This window comes from Andrena cerasifolii, chromosome 1 (assembly GCF_050908995.1).
Source record: "Andrena cerasifolii isolate SP2316 chromosome 1, iyAndCera1_principal, whole genome shotgun sequence".
NCBI lineage: Eukaryota > Metazoa > Arthropoda > Insecta > Hymenoptera > Andrenidae > Andrena > Andrena cerasifolii.
The window spans coordinates 5479755-5493934 of record NC_135118.1 but is presented as its reverse complement, the minus strand read 5'-3'; the positions used below and the strand labels follow the sequence as shown (position 1 = coordinate 5493934).

Genomic DNA, 14180 nt, shown 5'->3' with positions numbered 1-14180 from the left:
CTGTGGTTAACGCATATTTACTATATTCGTCAATATAATTGCCTTTTCTGTTAAGGGGTCATGCTCGGTCGGGAGGCCGAAAAAAGGTGGTCTTTGGAAATTTTTTACTCAAAAGCTATAACACATTTCTCAAAAAATCTTTTTTCCTTTTAAGGATTGCATCTAGTACCGTACATCGTAATTTTTTAAATTAAAAATATTTATCAATAACTAAGTTATTGTCCATCACTCGAAGGCTCTCTAAATAAAAAGGCTTCTGCGGTGACCACTGCTGCTCGAAAGTGGATCATCTAAAATAAAGAATTCAAAAGAATTTACTTATTATATTATAATATCTGGTATTTGAACGAAGGATTTTTTTATCCGAGGCTTAGTTTTCTTTTAATTGACGAAAATCAGGCACGATTTATGATAAAAATTCAAACTTTTACTTTAAATATCAGCCATTTTTTCCGAAATCAATATTTCGAAAAATCCTTCGTTCAAATACTAGATAATATAATATAATAAGTAAATTCCTTTGAATTTTTTATTTCAGATGCTTTTTTTATTTAGAGAGCCTTCGAGTGATGGACAATAACTTAGTTATTGATAAATATTTTTAAATAAAAAAAATTACGATGCACGGTACTAGATGCAATCCATAAAAGGAAAAAAGATTTTTTGAGAAATGTGTTATAGCTTTGGAGTAAAAAAATTTCAAAGACCACCCTTTTTTCGGCCTCCTGACTGAGCATGATCCCTTAAGGCACTTATCTAAGCGCCAGAAATCCTCGAAAATCATCCATGCGTAGAAACTGGGGAACCCTCTTTCGTTACTTCCTCCGATTGTTACGCTTTTAAGAAAGCAAGAAAATTGTACAATACCAACACTTCTGACCTTCAATATCTCGTTTTGGTTTCAGGTCGAAACCTGAGGAAATGCTTCGCAACATAAGGTAATGAAAAAATTGAATTGAAACATATTTTATACCCTACTTACGGCCGATTTCTTCACTTCCAGATATCTGCCAGTCAGAGATATCTGGCAGATATCTGGCACATGCCTATTTCTTCGCCTCCAGTCTCGAGTTATCTGCCAGTTATCCTCCGGTCAATTTAACTAGAGGTTCGGGCACCGGATAACTGCTGGAATTGTCAGTTAGTGCGTTTTTGCAGTAGTAGGGGGGGGGGGGGGAGTAGGAAATGTGAAACAGAGAACAGAGTTATGCTTGTGGACTGTTCTGGATGCCATTGTATACTTAGCGACGCCAAGCAATTTTAGTTTTGTTGGTAAAGGCGTTTCGACGAAAAAATCGTTTAGAAATGGAAGTGATCATGAATATTAACAATTTCGAACATTTGGAGGAAGACGAGGCCTACTTTACTCCTACTTATCTAAAACTAAATTTCTAACAGTAACATGCGGGAAATAAAAGTAAACTGTCATTATTAAAAACCATGGTTCTTTATTTGTAACAGTTTATACTCTTTCATTTTTAATTCTGCTTCTAAATTTTTAATCGTTAATTCGTTTATTCTTTTTTTGCCTCCGCCATCATCTATTGCCAATTTATGAATAACCATTTTTTGCTTTCGATTCATCGATTACTAATTGTTTGCGCAATTGGAATAGTTCCTCCTTTAGCTTTAATAGATTTTCACAATTTTTCCCCATATTAGTTTTGTTTGTTGTTGTCGATCATTCGACACGTGACTCTGCACAAATGAATGACAGCTTCACAATGAAGTTGTCGCTTTACCTTTCTTTGCGGCGTTGCCGCGTCAACCTTTCATCAGTTAACCATAGGATCCAAAAGCGTGAAGAAACACGCGCTGCTGCCATCTGGCAGATAGCGTCTAGCTGGCCGCTAGCTAACCGGGACTTTGTCCAGAGATGAAGAAATCGGGCGTTAGTAAATAGTGATATCCTGATAACTAGATGATCAACGCGTTTGGGTACCACCGTGCGCAATGTGAAAAAATTAAAAGATTGGTGGTTACCACTGTATTTGGCATGAAAGAATACAGGGAAGTGACCTGCTGTCGGGTATCTTGGTTTAATAGAGCAAGGTCCTCATCTGTAACGTCTAATCTATACTATTATATAAAATTCAAGTCGCATACTTTGAAATGCGGTTTCTCAGTAAATATGAACTGTACGCACATCTATGTTACGTCACTTTGTTCGCCTTGACGAGAGGAAGGTTCTACCGTTTTTATTTTTTTTAAATACTGATTTTTAAATAATAGTAGATCGGGTCGCGACCGCCAGGCGGCGACCGGACGAGCGCTTCTTCTCGCTTGCGAAACAGCACCGCGGCGGGAATAAGTGGCCGAGGGCTCTCGAGTTTACAGATTGCAGAGTACAGATTATGAATCAGTCACGCTAATATTTCGGGCGAAGCCGAGACGGTGGATGCTAGTCTATGTATATAAAAGAAGAAGTGCTGACTGACTGAATGTGGAATTTGGGAGGTACACTGTCTTCATGACGTAGGCGCCTACTAAGGTAGGATTTTCGGAAATTCCGTCCTCCAGTGGGAGAAAAGGGTTAAAATGTATTTTCTCGGATTCCTTAAGATATCTCTTAGACCCGAATAGATATCAACTTGATTCTTACTTACAAAGATACACAAATTCCTAAAAGACAATTTCAGGATTTTGCCCTAATCAAACCGGTAAGAGGGTGAAAAGGGGTAAACTGTGTTTTCACGGACTTCAATGTCTCTTAAGCCCGATTAGATATCAACTTGGTTTCTACTTACAAAGGTTACCCACACAAATGTCTAAAAATCAATTTCAGGATTTTTCCCTAACCAACCCCCAAGGGGGTGAAATGTTTTTCACGGATTCCTCAAAATCTCTTAGGCCCGAATAGGTATCAACTTGGCTTTTACCCACATAAATGCCTAAAAACCAATTTCAGGATTTTGCCCTAATCAACCCCTAAGGGGGTGGTGAAAAGGGGTGAAATATGTTTTCATGGAGTCCTTAATATCTCTTAGGCCAGAAGCGAAGGGTGTATTTTGCTAGATTCTTATAAAATTGTCAATACAAAATCCTGAAACTTCTGGAGAAATTAATACATCGCAAGTATCAATAGATGTGCCACGTCCAAAAAAATGTAATCGAATATCACTTATAGCTTCGCGCGATTTGACACGAAGTGGCTCTATGGAGGTAGAAATCCTCCGTAATACCGTCTATTTCTCGAGTTCAAGTGGCAATATCGATGTATTTTTCACCCCACACGTTTTCCTCGGTGCAGCAGTTCCGTAGCTTGGACAAATACAACCTATTTTCAAGGCACCTTATGCATTTACGATTAATATTAAATAATAACCAAATGCAACAATCACGGACAATTTGCTGTCCGCATATTCTCAGCAAAATTTGTCTATATGCGCCTGAACAAAAGATAAGATCATTTTTCCTTTGCTTAAACCTACGCTCTTAGCGACTAGTGTAGCGGATGACGATCCCATAAACAGGATATCCAACCTGGCGAAAAATGATTGCTCTGAGTTGGACTTCTTTAATAAGGTGAATGTCCCAATTTCTGCTCATGTCCCCATTTCTGCTCATTTCGTATTTTTCTTATTAATATAAGCGTCACGTTTGTACTATTGTTACAACAAAATAATTCTAAATTATTTGAACATTTATGCGAGTATTGCACGAGCATGCGGCTAATCAAAGTGCAGCATAAGCAACGAAAAACTTTTAAAATGAGAGATTCATGATTTTTCGACCGTGTTTTAGCTGGTTGTGGTAAGGAACAGGGTCGCTACAGTATTGTCTCGTTACGGGCTCGGGTTGGTGTACACGATACGGACTTTTCGCTATCCCCACCACTTCTGTCTCACACTTGCCGGGCGATGGCGAGAACGAGATGGAACGAGAGCGAGCGAGAGGCACTGAAAGCGAGCAAGGACGGTACGAGACAGACGACGCGTTGATGTTTTTTCTCGCTCCGTCTTTCGGACGCCTGACACTCAAGCGCTTACCGTGAGCACGAAAACCGCTTCGCAAAATCTTGACGCAGGCCCGGCTCACGGTAAGCGCTCGCGACCATCGCGCACTCAGTGTTCCATCTCGCTCCCCCCATCGGCCAGAGAGAAGCGAGAAACGAACGCTCGGAATTCGGGCTCCGTTCACGATACGGGCTCAACGCCGGTCCCGACCAGCGAGCCGCTAACGAGACAATACTGTATTACTATTCGATAATTGGGCAGAGAATAGTTTTTGCAGTAAAAGTTCTTATTTAATAACAAAAATAGATACCGTATTGTGCTCTGGATGCAGATTTTTTTAATATTTTTTTATTATTTTAAGTAGAAAACAGGTGATTAGGTTTAGGGTCAAGTGAATCACCATTATGTCCGCATTTCTACTCACCAAAATTTTAGCACCGTAACCTCGCACTTCAATATATGCTGCAACCTCTATTTCTATTCGAAGGCATTTTATTTTTTGTTTATCATTAATTTATACTTTACTGTTGTGTTATAAAACATCTCCATAAAAGATGTAACTTATTTTAACCTGGAAAGGTAACATATTATGTGAGCAGAAATTGGTACAAATGGTGAGTAGAAATACGTACATCGCTATTTTTCGTGAGCAGAAATACGAACATTTAAAACATTATATTTAATTACAAATTACTAGTAGTTAAACATCTTGAAATATCTTTCTCAAATAGTTTTCGACTGGTTGATTTATTATTAAAGAATTAATCAATTACTCTGCAAATTTTGATCATAAACAAATTTTTTACACTTTCTTTCTGACGAGTAACCTCTTAAATGAGCAGAAATTGGGACATTCACCTTAAGGGTACTAGGCAGTCGTTCCTGTCAAAAATTAAGCATTTCTGTTTCAATTAATTACAAAGAAACAAATTGAAACTGAGACTTGTTCTTTGACATGAAGTTTATTAACATCATAAGCTTTAAAAGAAACTTGTTTGATTAGTCAAAAATGTGCAGTATATATGACGCTACAGATGGATCATTAAAGAGGCTTTAAAAAAAAAGTTTCTTTTGTTTTGCAGTGATAATTCAAAAACGGAGGTTCCAATCGATTAAAAAAAAATCGAGCATCTTCACAAAATGTGTAGCTTCGGACCAGACCTAAATTAAAGTTAATGAAAACTCTTATTCTTTATAAAAAGAAACTAAAACCCCATTGAGACCCCACTGATGAGGTTTTACCATCCCTCAACCCCCAAAAGCACATTTTGTGATGATGCTCGAATTTGTTTTGAATCGATTGGAATTTCCATTTTTGAGTTATCACTGCAAAACAAAAGAAACTTTTTTTAAAAATCCTATTTAATGATCCATCTCTATCGTCTTATATAATGCATATTTTTGACTAATCAAACAAGTTTCTTTTAAAGCTTATGATGTTAATAAACTTCATGCCAAAGAACAAGTCTCAGTGTCAATTTATATCTTTGTAATTAATTGTAACAGAAATGCTTCATTTTAGACAGGAACGGCTGCCTAGCACCCTTAAGTCTCTAGCGCCCTTTGTAACAGCGGCGCGCAAAATTATTCCTATACAATGGCAATAAGCGGATTCATCGTTATCTTGTAATTTAGTATCTATGTATTACCTCACGCAATATTTGTATTAACTGTATAATATACACTAAGGGCTAGTCCTATTTAAATAAATAATAATAATAATAATTAAAGACCTTGGCATATACCTAAACCAAACACTTTACTTGACGAGGCATATCTGGCACAAAAGGAAGCAAAGGATGGAAGCCAAGTAGTATGAAATTCTGATGAGAAAGAAAGTAAATACTCAGGAATTCTCAGAAAATACTTTCGATGCTCACCAAAAAATATCCACGAGATAGTACTAAGAGTGTTAAGTACTGGGCAATCGTTTCTGTAGAAAATGAAGCAAAAAGAAACTTTTTCAAAAAGCCTCTTTAATGATCCATCTGCAGTGTCATCTATAATGCATATTTTTGGCGAAATAAACATGCGTTTTTAAAGCTTACGATGTTAATAAACATTGTGTCAAAGAACAAGTCCCAGCTTCATTTTATTTCTTTGTAATTAATTATAGAAGAAATGCTTCATCTTCAACAAAACCGACTGTCTAGTACCCTCGCCTAAGTCGAGTCTGTGCAGTTGCGTCACATGCGCAAAGTATTCGAGCGAAGTTTTGGAGAACTGCACGAGCTCGGAAGCCTCGCGAAATGGCACAAAGCCCTCGGCACATTCAGTCCCAAGCTTCTCGACGCACAACCGGTCACTATGCCCGCTTCGTAAATTAACTATTGCTATGGTTAAACATCTGCGAAATCCCTGAAATTTCAGTGCAGAATGATTAGAATTGATCCAGTAGTTCCCCAGATATTAGCTGCTCAATGTTACGCAGGCCACCCTGTGTATGAAACACGAATTTCAGTGGAAAGTAACACAGCGATCGGAAGATTGAAATCACGCACATACACGACGGCAGCCACGACAGTGTTAATCCTCGCGCGGCCACGTAATTCGCGGCAGAGTAGACAAGGAACGTTCAAAATTTCCCCGCGGACCTCCGTCGAGTGATTATCCGCTTCATAAAATGTGTACCAGCCGCCGTATAAGCACGAGGCGAAAGTGTAAAAATCGTAAAACCCGGGGGCTACACGGAACTCCAGCCACTTGAGCCCCACGCGTAGATACCTAGACACTGCTCCCTACAATAGCTACTGCCGCGAATAAAAGATACATGCAAATTCCAGCATTGTGCTCGCCGGGAAATTCTATGCATTCGAGAACGACCGTTCCGTTTCGACTTCCTTCGCTGTTCCTTTTGCCTTTATTAGAATGTCTGTTTTTTCTTCATTGATCCCGAGCCAGGGTGAGCAGCGCGCGCGGTCCGGCCGACGGTCGTTCCGAAAAATCATCGTCTCGCTCGCGTCTCGCTGAATTATTCATCGCATTACACCGTGGACCGGTGTTTCCAGGGGTTGTTTATATCGCCGCCCGAGCATCTATCACGAATAAACCGTCCGAGTATCAACGAACGCGTTGGAAATTCAATTACGAAAGTTTATTGCGCGGCCGGGCCGTTTCGCGATATTTCGCGTGCGCGCAACGACAGATTAAATGTCAAAGTGGGAACGGATAAGTATGTGCGTTGAATTCGTGGGGTGAACGAGTGTTATCGATTTGAACGAGAATCGAGACGAGCGAGCGCGTAAGATGCTTGTGAATCAGCGTGCTAATGGGAAATGAATACTGTCGAGGGGCGCAATTGTTCGGGTAATGGGGTACGATTTTCACGGTGGCCGGTCTGTAATGAATTTTGGGGAGAATAATGTATACGCGCATGGTAGAGGTCGAAGCGAAATACAAAGAGAGAATTCTTTTGGAAATGTATGATTTTGATGTTTGCTGGCGATTAGGAATATAGTCTGGCAAAGGGATGTTCGGCAACTCGAAAATTCGAAAGAATTTGAAACTTTGCAGAAATGTAGTTCAAATCATGATGCAAGAACATTAGGTGTGCTCTTGCGCAGCCTTCGAGATTAGCCAATAACGTGCCCTTCCTAAGATCTTCCATATTGGATTGTCAACCAGTAGTGTAGAATTAATTTATCAACATTTTGATAACGTGTCCGCACACTTCCATATGCATTCATATATATACATATTTTAATATGGCGGTAAGTGGGAATGCGCAGTAGAAGACTAAAATGAGCTGCCGATTGAGCACACCTAATGTCCTTATATCATGGTTCAAATTAGGGCTGGGACTATTTGTCGAATTTTTCGGTATTCGAATATTCCAATACTTCTGTTGCTTAGTTATTTGGCGAATATAATTCAAATATCCAAATATCCAAATACTATTAGAATATTTAAGTATTCGAATATTTCGGTATTCCTATATTTAGGTATTCGAATATTTCGGTATTCGAATATCTCGGTAGTCGAATATCTCGGTATTCGAATATCTCGGTAGTCGAATATCTCGGTAGTCGAATATCTCGGTATTCGAATATCTCGGTAGTCGAATATCTCGGTATTCGAATATCTCGGTAGTCGAATATCTCGGTAGTCGAATATCTCGGTAGTCGAATATCTCTGTATTCGAATATCTCGGTATTCGAATATCTCGGTATTCGAATATCTTGGTATTCGAATATCTCGGTATTCGAATATCTCGGTATTCGAATATCTCGGTATTCGAATATCTCGGTATTCGAAATCATTATGAGTACTGCTGCTGCAGGTGCCAGAATCAGCCACGTAAGTTAAAATTTAACAAAATTGCGCGCATTCACACTTCAAGTAAGAATGGAAATTTTCGAAACTTGAAGTTTGAATGCGCGCAATTTTGTTAAATTTTGACTTACGTGGCTAATTCTGGCACCTGTGATAGCGGTACTCATAATGATTAAGAATCAGCTAGGTTTTTATTTATTTCAGATGAGTCTGTGAGCTTAAATCACTCCCGCCACGGAGATATTTCTTTTCGAAGGCGCGATTTTGAACTCCACATAACATTGAAAAAACACAATTAAAAGTGTATTTAAAAAATTGTTCCGTATACATTACAAGTAGCTTAATAAACGAAAAACAATTTGACATTGTTATTCATTGTATTCACTGAGAAAAAAAGCCTGAATGTTGCCGAATTTTGCGGCGTGATTACCAAAATGACCCCTTAACTGAATTAGAGTACTTCTTTTTTAATAACCCTGACAATAATCCCGACCTTTTTCTACTAAATATTAATTTTACAGCTCTCTTTGATTTTATTTCTTAATTCTTTGTTCTTCTAATTTTATGGAACTCAATCTTTTTATTCGACGAATAAAGTTAATATTTTTTATTCGTCGAGAGTTTCAACTTCAACGTCGAGTACATTTTTTAACTATAACTGTAACCATAATTGTAACTTTATTTGACGGTGTATTCGGCGTCAAATAATTTTCTGGCGCGTCCATCTCTATCTGGCAGTGTTGCACCTTTGTCCTCCACTTTTATTTGCATGGAATTTGTGAGAATTACTATTAGGTATCATAATGTTACCGCTAGCATTATTTCAGTGCGCAAGTATTAGGTTTCGTTTACGTAAACCATGTTAATTAAATTTGATAATACGCGCACCCTCCTCTCATGACAGATGATGTGCCCGATAATGCGGAGGATTTGATTTGTACCCGTCAGATGTATTATAATATTTACTCGTGATTGAAAGCAATTCCCTTCCCCGCGTGCAACGGAAATAAAACGTAATCTGTGAGTGAAGTTTAATATTGGAAGCCACGTTCGAATAAATCCTGTCAATAATCTTGTGAAAAAGTTGCAATGTACGTGTCGTTATTCAATCCGTTTTGATTTCAATTACAGATTTTAATTATGACGTTATGAATTCGCGCGATGAATGCACGTGGCAAGAATCAGAATTCTGGTTTAATCGTGACAAATTCTCATGCACGTACTATCTCTTTAATACTTCACCGTCGTTATGGAATAAAATTTCCATACAGCTCCTCGGTATTAAATAATGTGTAAGACATATGTAAACAAAGGCTACGCCGTCTTTTATACATATCATAAAGCTGCCTTCATTTTTATTCGTCGATGCAATTATTTCTGTTTTAAATAGATCGAAGTCCTTTCCAATTTAATCCCATCTCCTTAATCTGGCTCATCTGACGACTGTAATTGTTTTATAATGAACAATGAAAGTGTATTAAAACGCTGCATTGCATTTACGAATCCAGTTAAATGAAATTTCTCAGAGATCTCGTAATGGTGGAAAGAATTCGCGTGAATAATCCAAGAAATTTGTGTTCGGACCGTGCTTTTAAAATTGCAGTTTCAGGGCTTCTAATGTCGCGTTAATCTGTCCGTTCTCGTTCTATCATTGGATGGGTACATTTTGGCATATGACTTCGTACAATCGGTGGCAAAATGTGTTTTCTCATTTCGAGAATGGAGGGCATACAGTAACGTACAGTGTAATTGGAAATATGATTTCTCGCGTAAAAATATGTTGGAAAAGCTGGATGGTATTATATGAAATCCTGCGAATTGAAATTATGGAACTGTACAAGTAAAGAATTTCACAAATATTATCGGTTGTGTAACTTCTATTAAATAGTATTTTACTTTACTGAAAATTGATTGGAGACCATTTTCTAATTCGTGTTATTTAGATTAACTAATAAAACGTGGTTGTTAGATATCATTTAAGTGATAAATATGTGTAGTAAATGAAGGAAAAATTTATTCAGACGAGGATACTGAATTTAGCGAATTTCAAATTAAAAGTATGTCAGAGTCATTTCATATTTATTCAATCTGTCGAGCATAATTTAAAGGAGGGTCACATTATCAATACTTTTACTTTAAAATTGCAAATATTATGATTCTTAAATCTTAATAAATAAATAGTAGATAACGATATTATATGAAATCCTGTGAACTGAAATTGTGGAATTGTACAAGTAAAGAATTTCACAAATATTATCGGTTGGGTAACTTCTACTAAATAGTATTTTACTTTACTGAAAATTGATTGAAGACCATTTTTTAATTCGTGTTATTCAGATTTAACTAATATAACGTGGTTTTTAGATATCATTTAAGTGATAAATATGTGTAGTAAATGAAGGAAAAATTTATTCAGACGAGGATACTGAATTTAGCGAATTTCAAATTAAAAGTATGTCAGAGTCATTTCATATTTATTCAATCTGTCGAGCATAATTTAAACGAGGGCCACGTTATCAATATTTTTACTTTAAAATTGCAAATATTATGATTCTTAAATCTTAATAAATAAATAGTAGATAACGTTACGCGATTAATTTTTCAACTGAACCTCCATTTTTACTCATTTTTCTTTTAATATATTTAATTCTTTCATCATCATTTTTTATTATTATTATACTGTAAACTGAATCCCACAGTGTATACGCTTATAAGATCGATCTTTTGATATAATATTTCCGACAATTCGCAGACGCGTTAAATGGAGGGAGATTTCGATTGAGCGTGAATATTGAGCCACCGTCTGTCTTTTCTCCGAACGTGCGATAAAGGAAATGGAATTCTCGTCTAGATTCTCAGAATTGGAATGTCTTGTAATAAAAATCGTTGCCATTTTCATTTATCAGCCGTGTTGAGGGTCGATATCCATGGAATGCGTTGCTGATACCTAATTACGCGAAGAAATACGAATTTCTTGACTGGCAATTTCATTAACCCTTCGTCGACACTCTGGGTGTGAGCCACCCGTATTCTAATTTTGACGCTCCTGTACCTTCTACATGAAAAATGAATACCTTTTCTCCAAAGCTGACTTACAAACTATATTCTCTCTGAAAATATTATACCTGAACAACAACTCTGTAGATTTCTAGCTTCTAATATTGAAATTTATAAAAGTTACAACTACTTAAAGATTCTCTTCCTTTTTTTCCGACATGTGGTAATCTAGATTTTTTCACAAAAACTGTGATTAAATTTCAATAAAAAAAACTATTGGAATATATTCTAGAGATCTTAAAACTGATCCATGATTTTTGTTATGACGATTGGATTCTTCAGATGATAATGGCAGTTGTTCAAAGATTGTCAAAGTTGATCGAAAAAATGAGGTATGTCAACGAAGGGTTAATATCGCCAATTTAATAAATTTTGGACGAGACTGTGCAATTCTTTCTCCCAAGTTTTCCTAAATCCTTCTAATCTTCAACAGATTCAATATCTTGCTCGCTAGAAACATATTTTTTAGAAGCCACCTACTTGCAGATTTCTCAAGTCGCCGATTGTAAATTCAAAATAATCTACCATCGACACGCTGAATATAAAAGAGAACTCTGGCATTAACGTTATCCGTTTACGCGCGAACAGCACTGCCACCCACGCCTGGGTGACAAGACGGCCACAGTGTTAAAGGACAAACGATCGCTCTTCGTCACTCTGCACCCCTGTTTTCCCCATTCGCTGGCGTAGTCGCGTGTAACGCACACCCCCGCCGTGAGAATGGAAATACTTGCCTGAATAGAAAAGACGGCTGCAGGCGCGTTAAGCCGGAAATTGTTGGTTAACCATGCGCGAATCCCCCGACAGAGTATTCGAGGCATGTCTATCCAGGGTCCTCTCCCGTTTCCCATCTAAAGAACGAATATTTCTATTCATTTTCCCTCCAGCACGGATGCTCCGTGGATTGAATTAATCCCCCCCCCCCAGAATCCTGATCCGACTCGAGCGAGTCTTCATCTCTTCAGCGGGGAATGATTTTCTTCCCTCCTCTTTGTTTTTTCTTCATTGCTCGTCTGTTACGTTGATTCGATGATGAATTTCTTATTCACTCCGCGCATTGTTTCATACGAACGATGCCTGAATTTTTGCGATCCTACGCTTGGTGCTGTTGCTCCCAATTGACAGTTGATAAATTAATGGCGATGGAGCAATTTGCGAGATGCAGGGGATGGGATAATGAACCCCGATTGCCTCCTAACTCTAATGCATTTACGAGGGAATTTCGCAGCCTGGATTGTGGGTGGACTGACTTGTTTCTAAAACTGTACAGACTGGTTGGATGGAATGATTCATTGGCTGAATAATGCCAGCGGATCTGGTGCTTTGGGTACATACTTGTAGGTGGTAGGTGTATTTGTCTAACTGTAACTTTTTTTGAGGAGTGGTAGTAGTGTACCTTAGCTGTCCATTCTACTTTGCTGGTCGAAAAAGAGGCCTACTTTCATGATTTTTTTTTCGAAAACTACTGTACGGATTTTAATGTTTGTTTTTATTAAATGTTTGTTATTCCTTGCTGTATAGAAACGTATTTTTCAGGTTTCCAAAATATAATCACAAATGTGTGGATTTAAATCGCAATGTTTGTGCCTGACAAAGGAAGATCCCCATGTAGGAAATTTAAAAAATTATGAAAGTTTGGGGATATGTAGGGGAGACCGGGGCTAAAAGTTCCGGGGGTAAGTTGTTCCGACGGCTCTATCTTCAAAATAAAAAGAGCGTTGTATTTTAAATTATTTTTTCCGTGTGAGTTGATCACGCCACTCTGTCGCCCACCTTTAATAGCGTCCGCGACAGCGAATTCTGTGGTTGTAAGCAAGGACCTATTAGTCGCGTACCAGATAAGTAAAAAATTTTCTATCATTACTTTTTGGTCTATTTCAATTATTTAACGTCGATATTATAGATTGAATCGTACTTATGGATCAAATGACATTTAAGAACACGGTGTAATAGTGTTTATCGTTTGAATACATGTAAAAACTTGCCCCGCCGCAAATAGGTCTGTGAAGATGGCACCCCCAAATTCGATTTTTTAAAAAAACTCAACGGCATTCGTTTGCCCACGTTTGCCCATAAAAAAATTTTTTTGCCCACCCTCCAAAAAAAGTTATGAACAAAATAAAAAATTTGTCTTCATCACCCATTATGAATGCATTTCAATTTTTTAATAGAAGGATACGAATGTACTCGACCTGGCCACGTTTGCCCACTCTCAGATTTCATTTGCCCACCCTCCAGAATTTAAATAAGAAATAAAAACCTCGAAAAGAAGGGTACAGGTGAAGCGAGCGCGTTAAAGTTCGATTTTTCTAGAAAATATTATCAAAATCGTTCTTTCAACGATGCAGCCCGTTAGTTTAGATGTAGAAGAGATTTGCCCATCCATTAATTTCGTATGCCCACTCTCCAGAATCGAATTATTAATAAAGATAGCCAAGAAGTGCGGTACCCGTTGAAGCGATCGCGTTAAAGTTCGATTTTTCTAGAAAATATTATCAAAATCGTTCTTTCAACGATGCAGCCCGTTAGTTTAGATGTAGAAGAGATTTGCCCATCCATTAATTTCGTATGCCCACTCTCCAGAATCGAATTATTAATAAAGATAGCCAAGAAGTGCGTCGTTGGAAAGAATTCGAGAATATCGCAGACATCAGTTTACGTTTCGGCAGTGGCACTCGGCGCTGCGACCCTTTAGGGTAGCAGCGCTGCGTGTCGTCATCGAACGTGCCGAAACGTAAACAGATGTCTGCGATACCCTCGAATTGTTTCCAACGACGCACGAAAGTCAGTCGGTCTCCAGAGTTCGGACGCAACTCTTGCGAGACCGTGCATTCATTTACGGTTTGTGAAGTAACTGTGAGATTATATTATTTTCCGTTGTGCGATATCATTGCG

General features: G+C 37.9%; 1 protein-coding gene across 4 annotated transcripts in view; it reads left to right on the top strand.

The window, feature by feature from the left end:
* Window positions 1–14180, top strand: part of Cad87a (cadherin 87A) — a 524042-nt gene that overhangs the window by 171942 nt on the left and 337920 nt on the right. For 3 of the 4 annotated variants that reach the window (XM_076830027.1, XM_076830034.1, XM_076830056.1), the window contains one exon: window positions 906–938. The exons of the other annotated variant lie outside the window; for it this stretch is intronic. In XM_076830027.1, the coding sequence (XP_076686142.1) occupies window positions 906–938 (33 nt within the window). The remainder of the gene's footprint in view (window positions 1–905; window positions 939–14180) is intronic. 4 annotated transcript variants of the gene reach the window in all.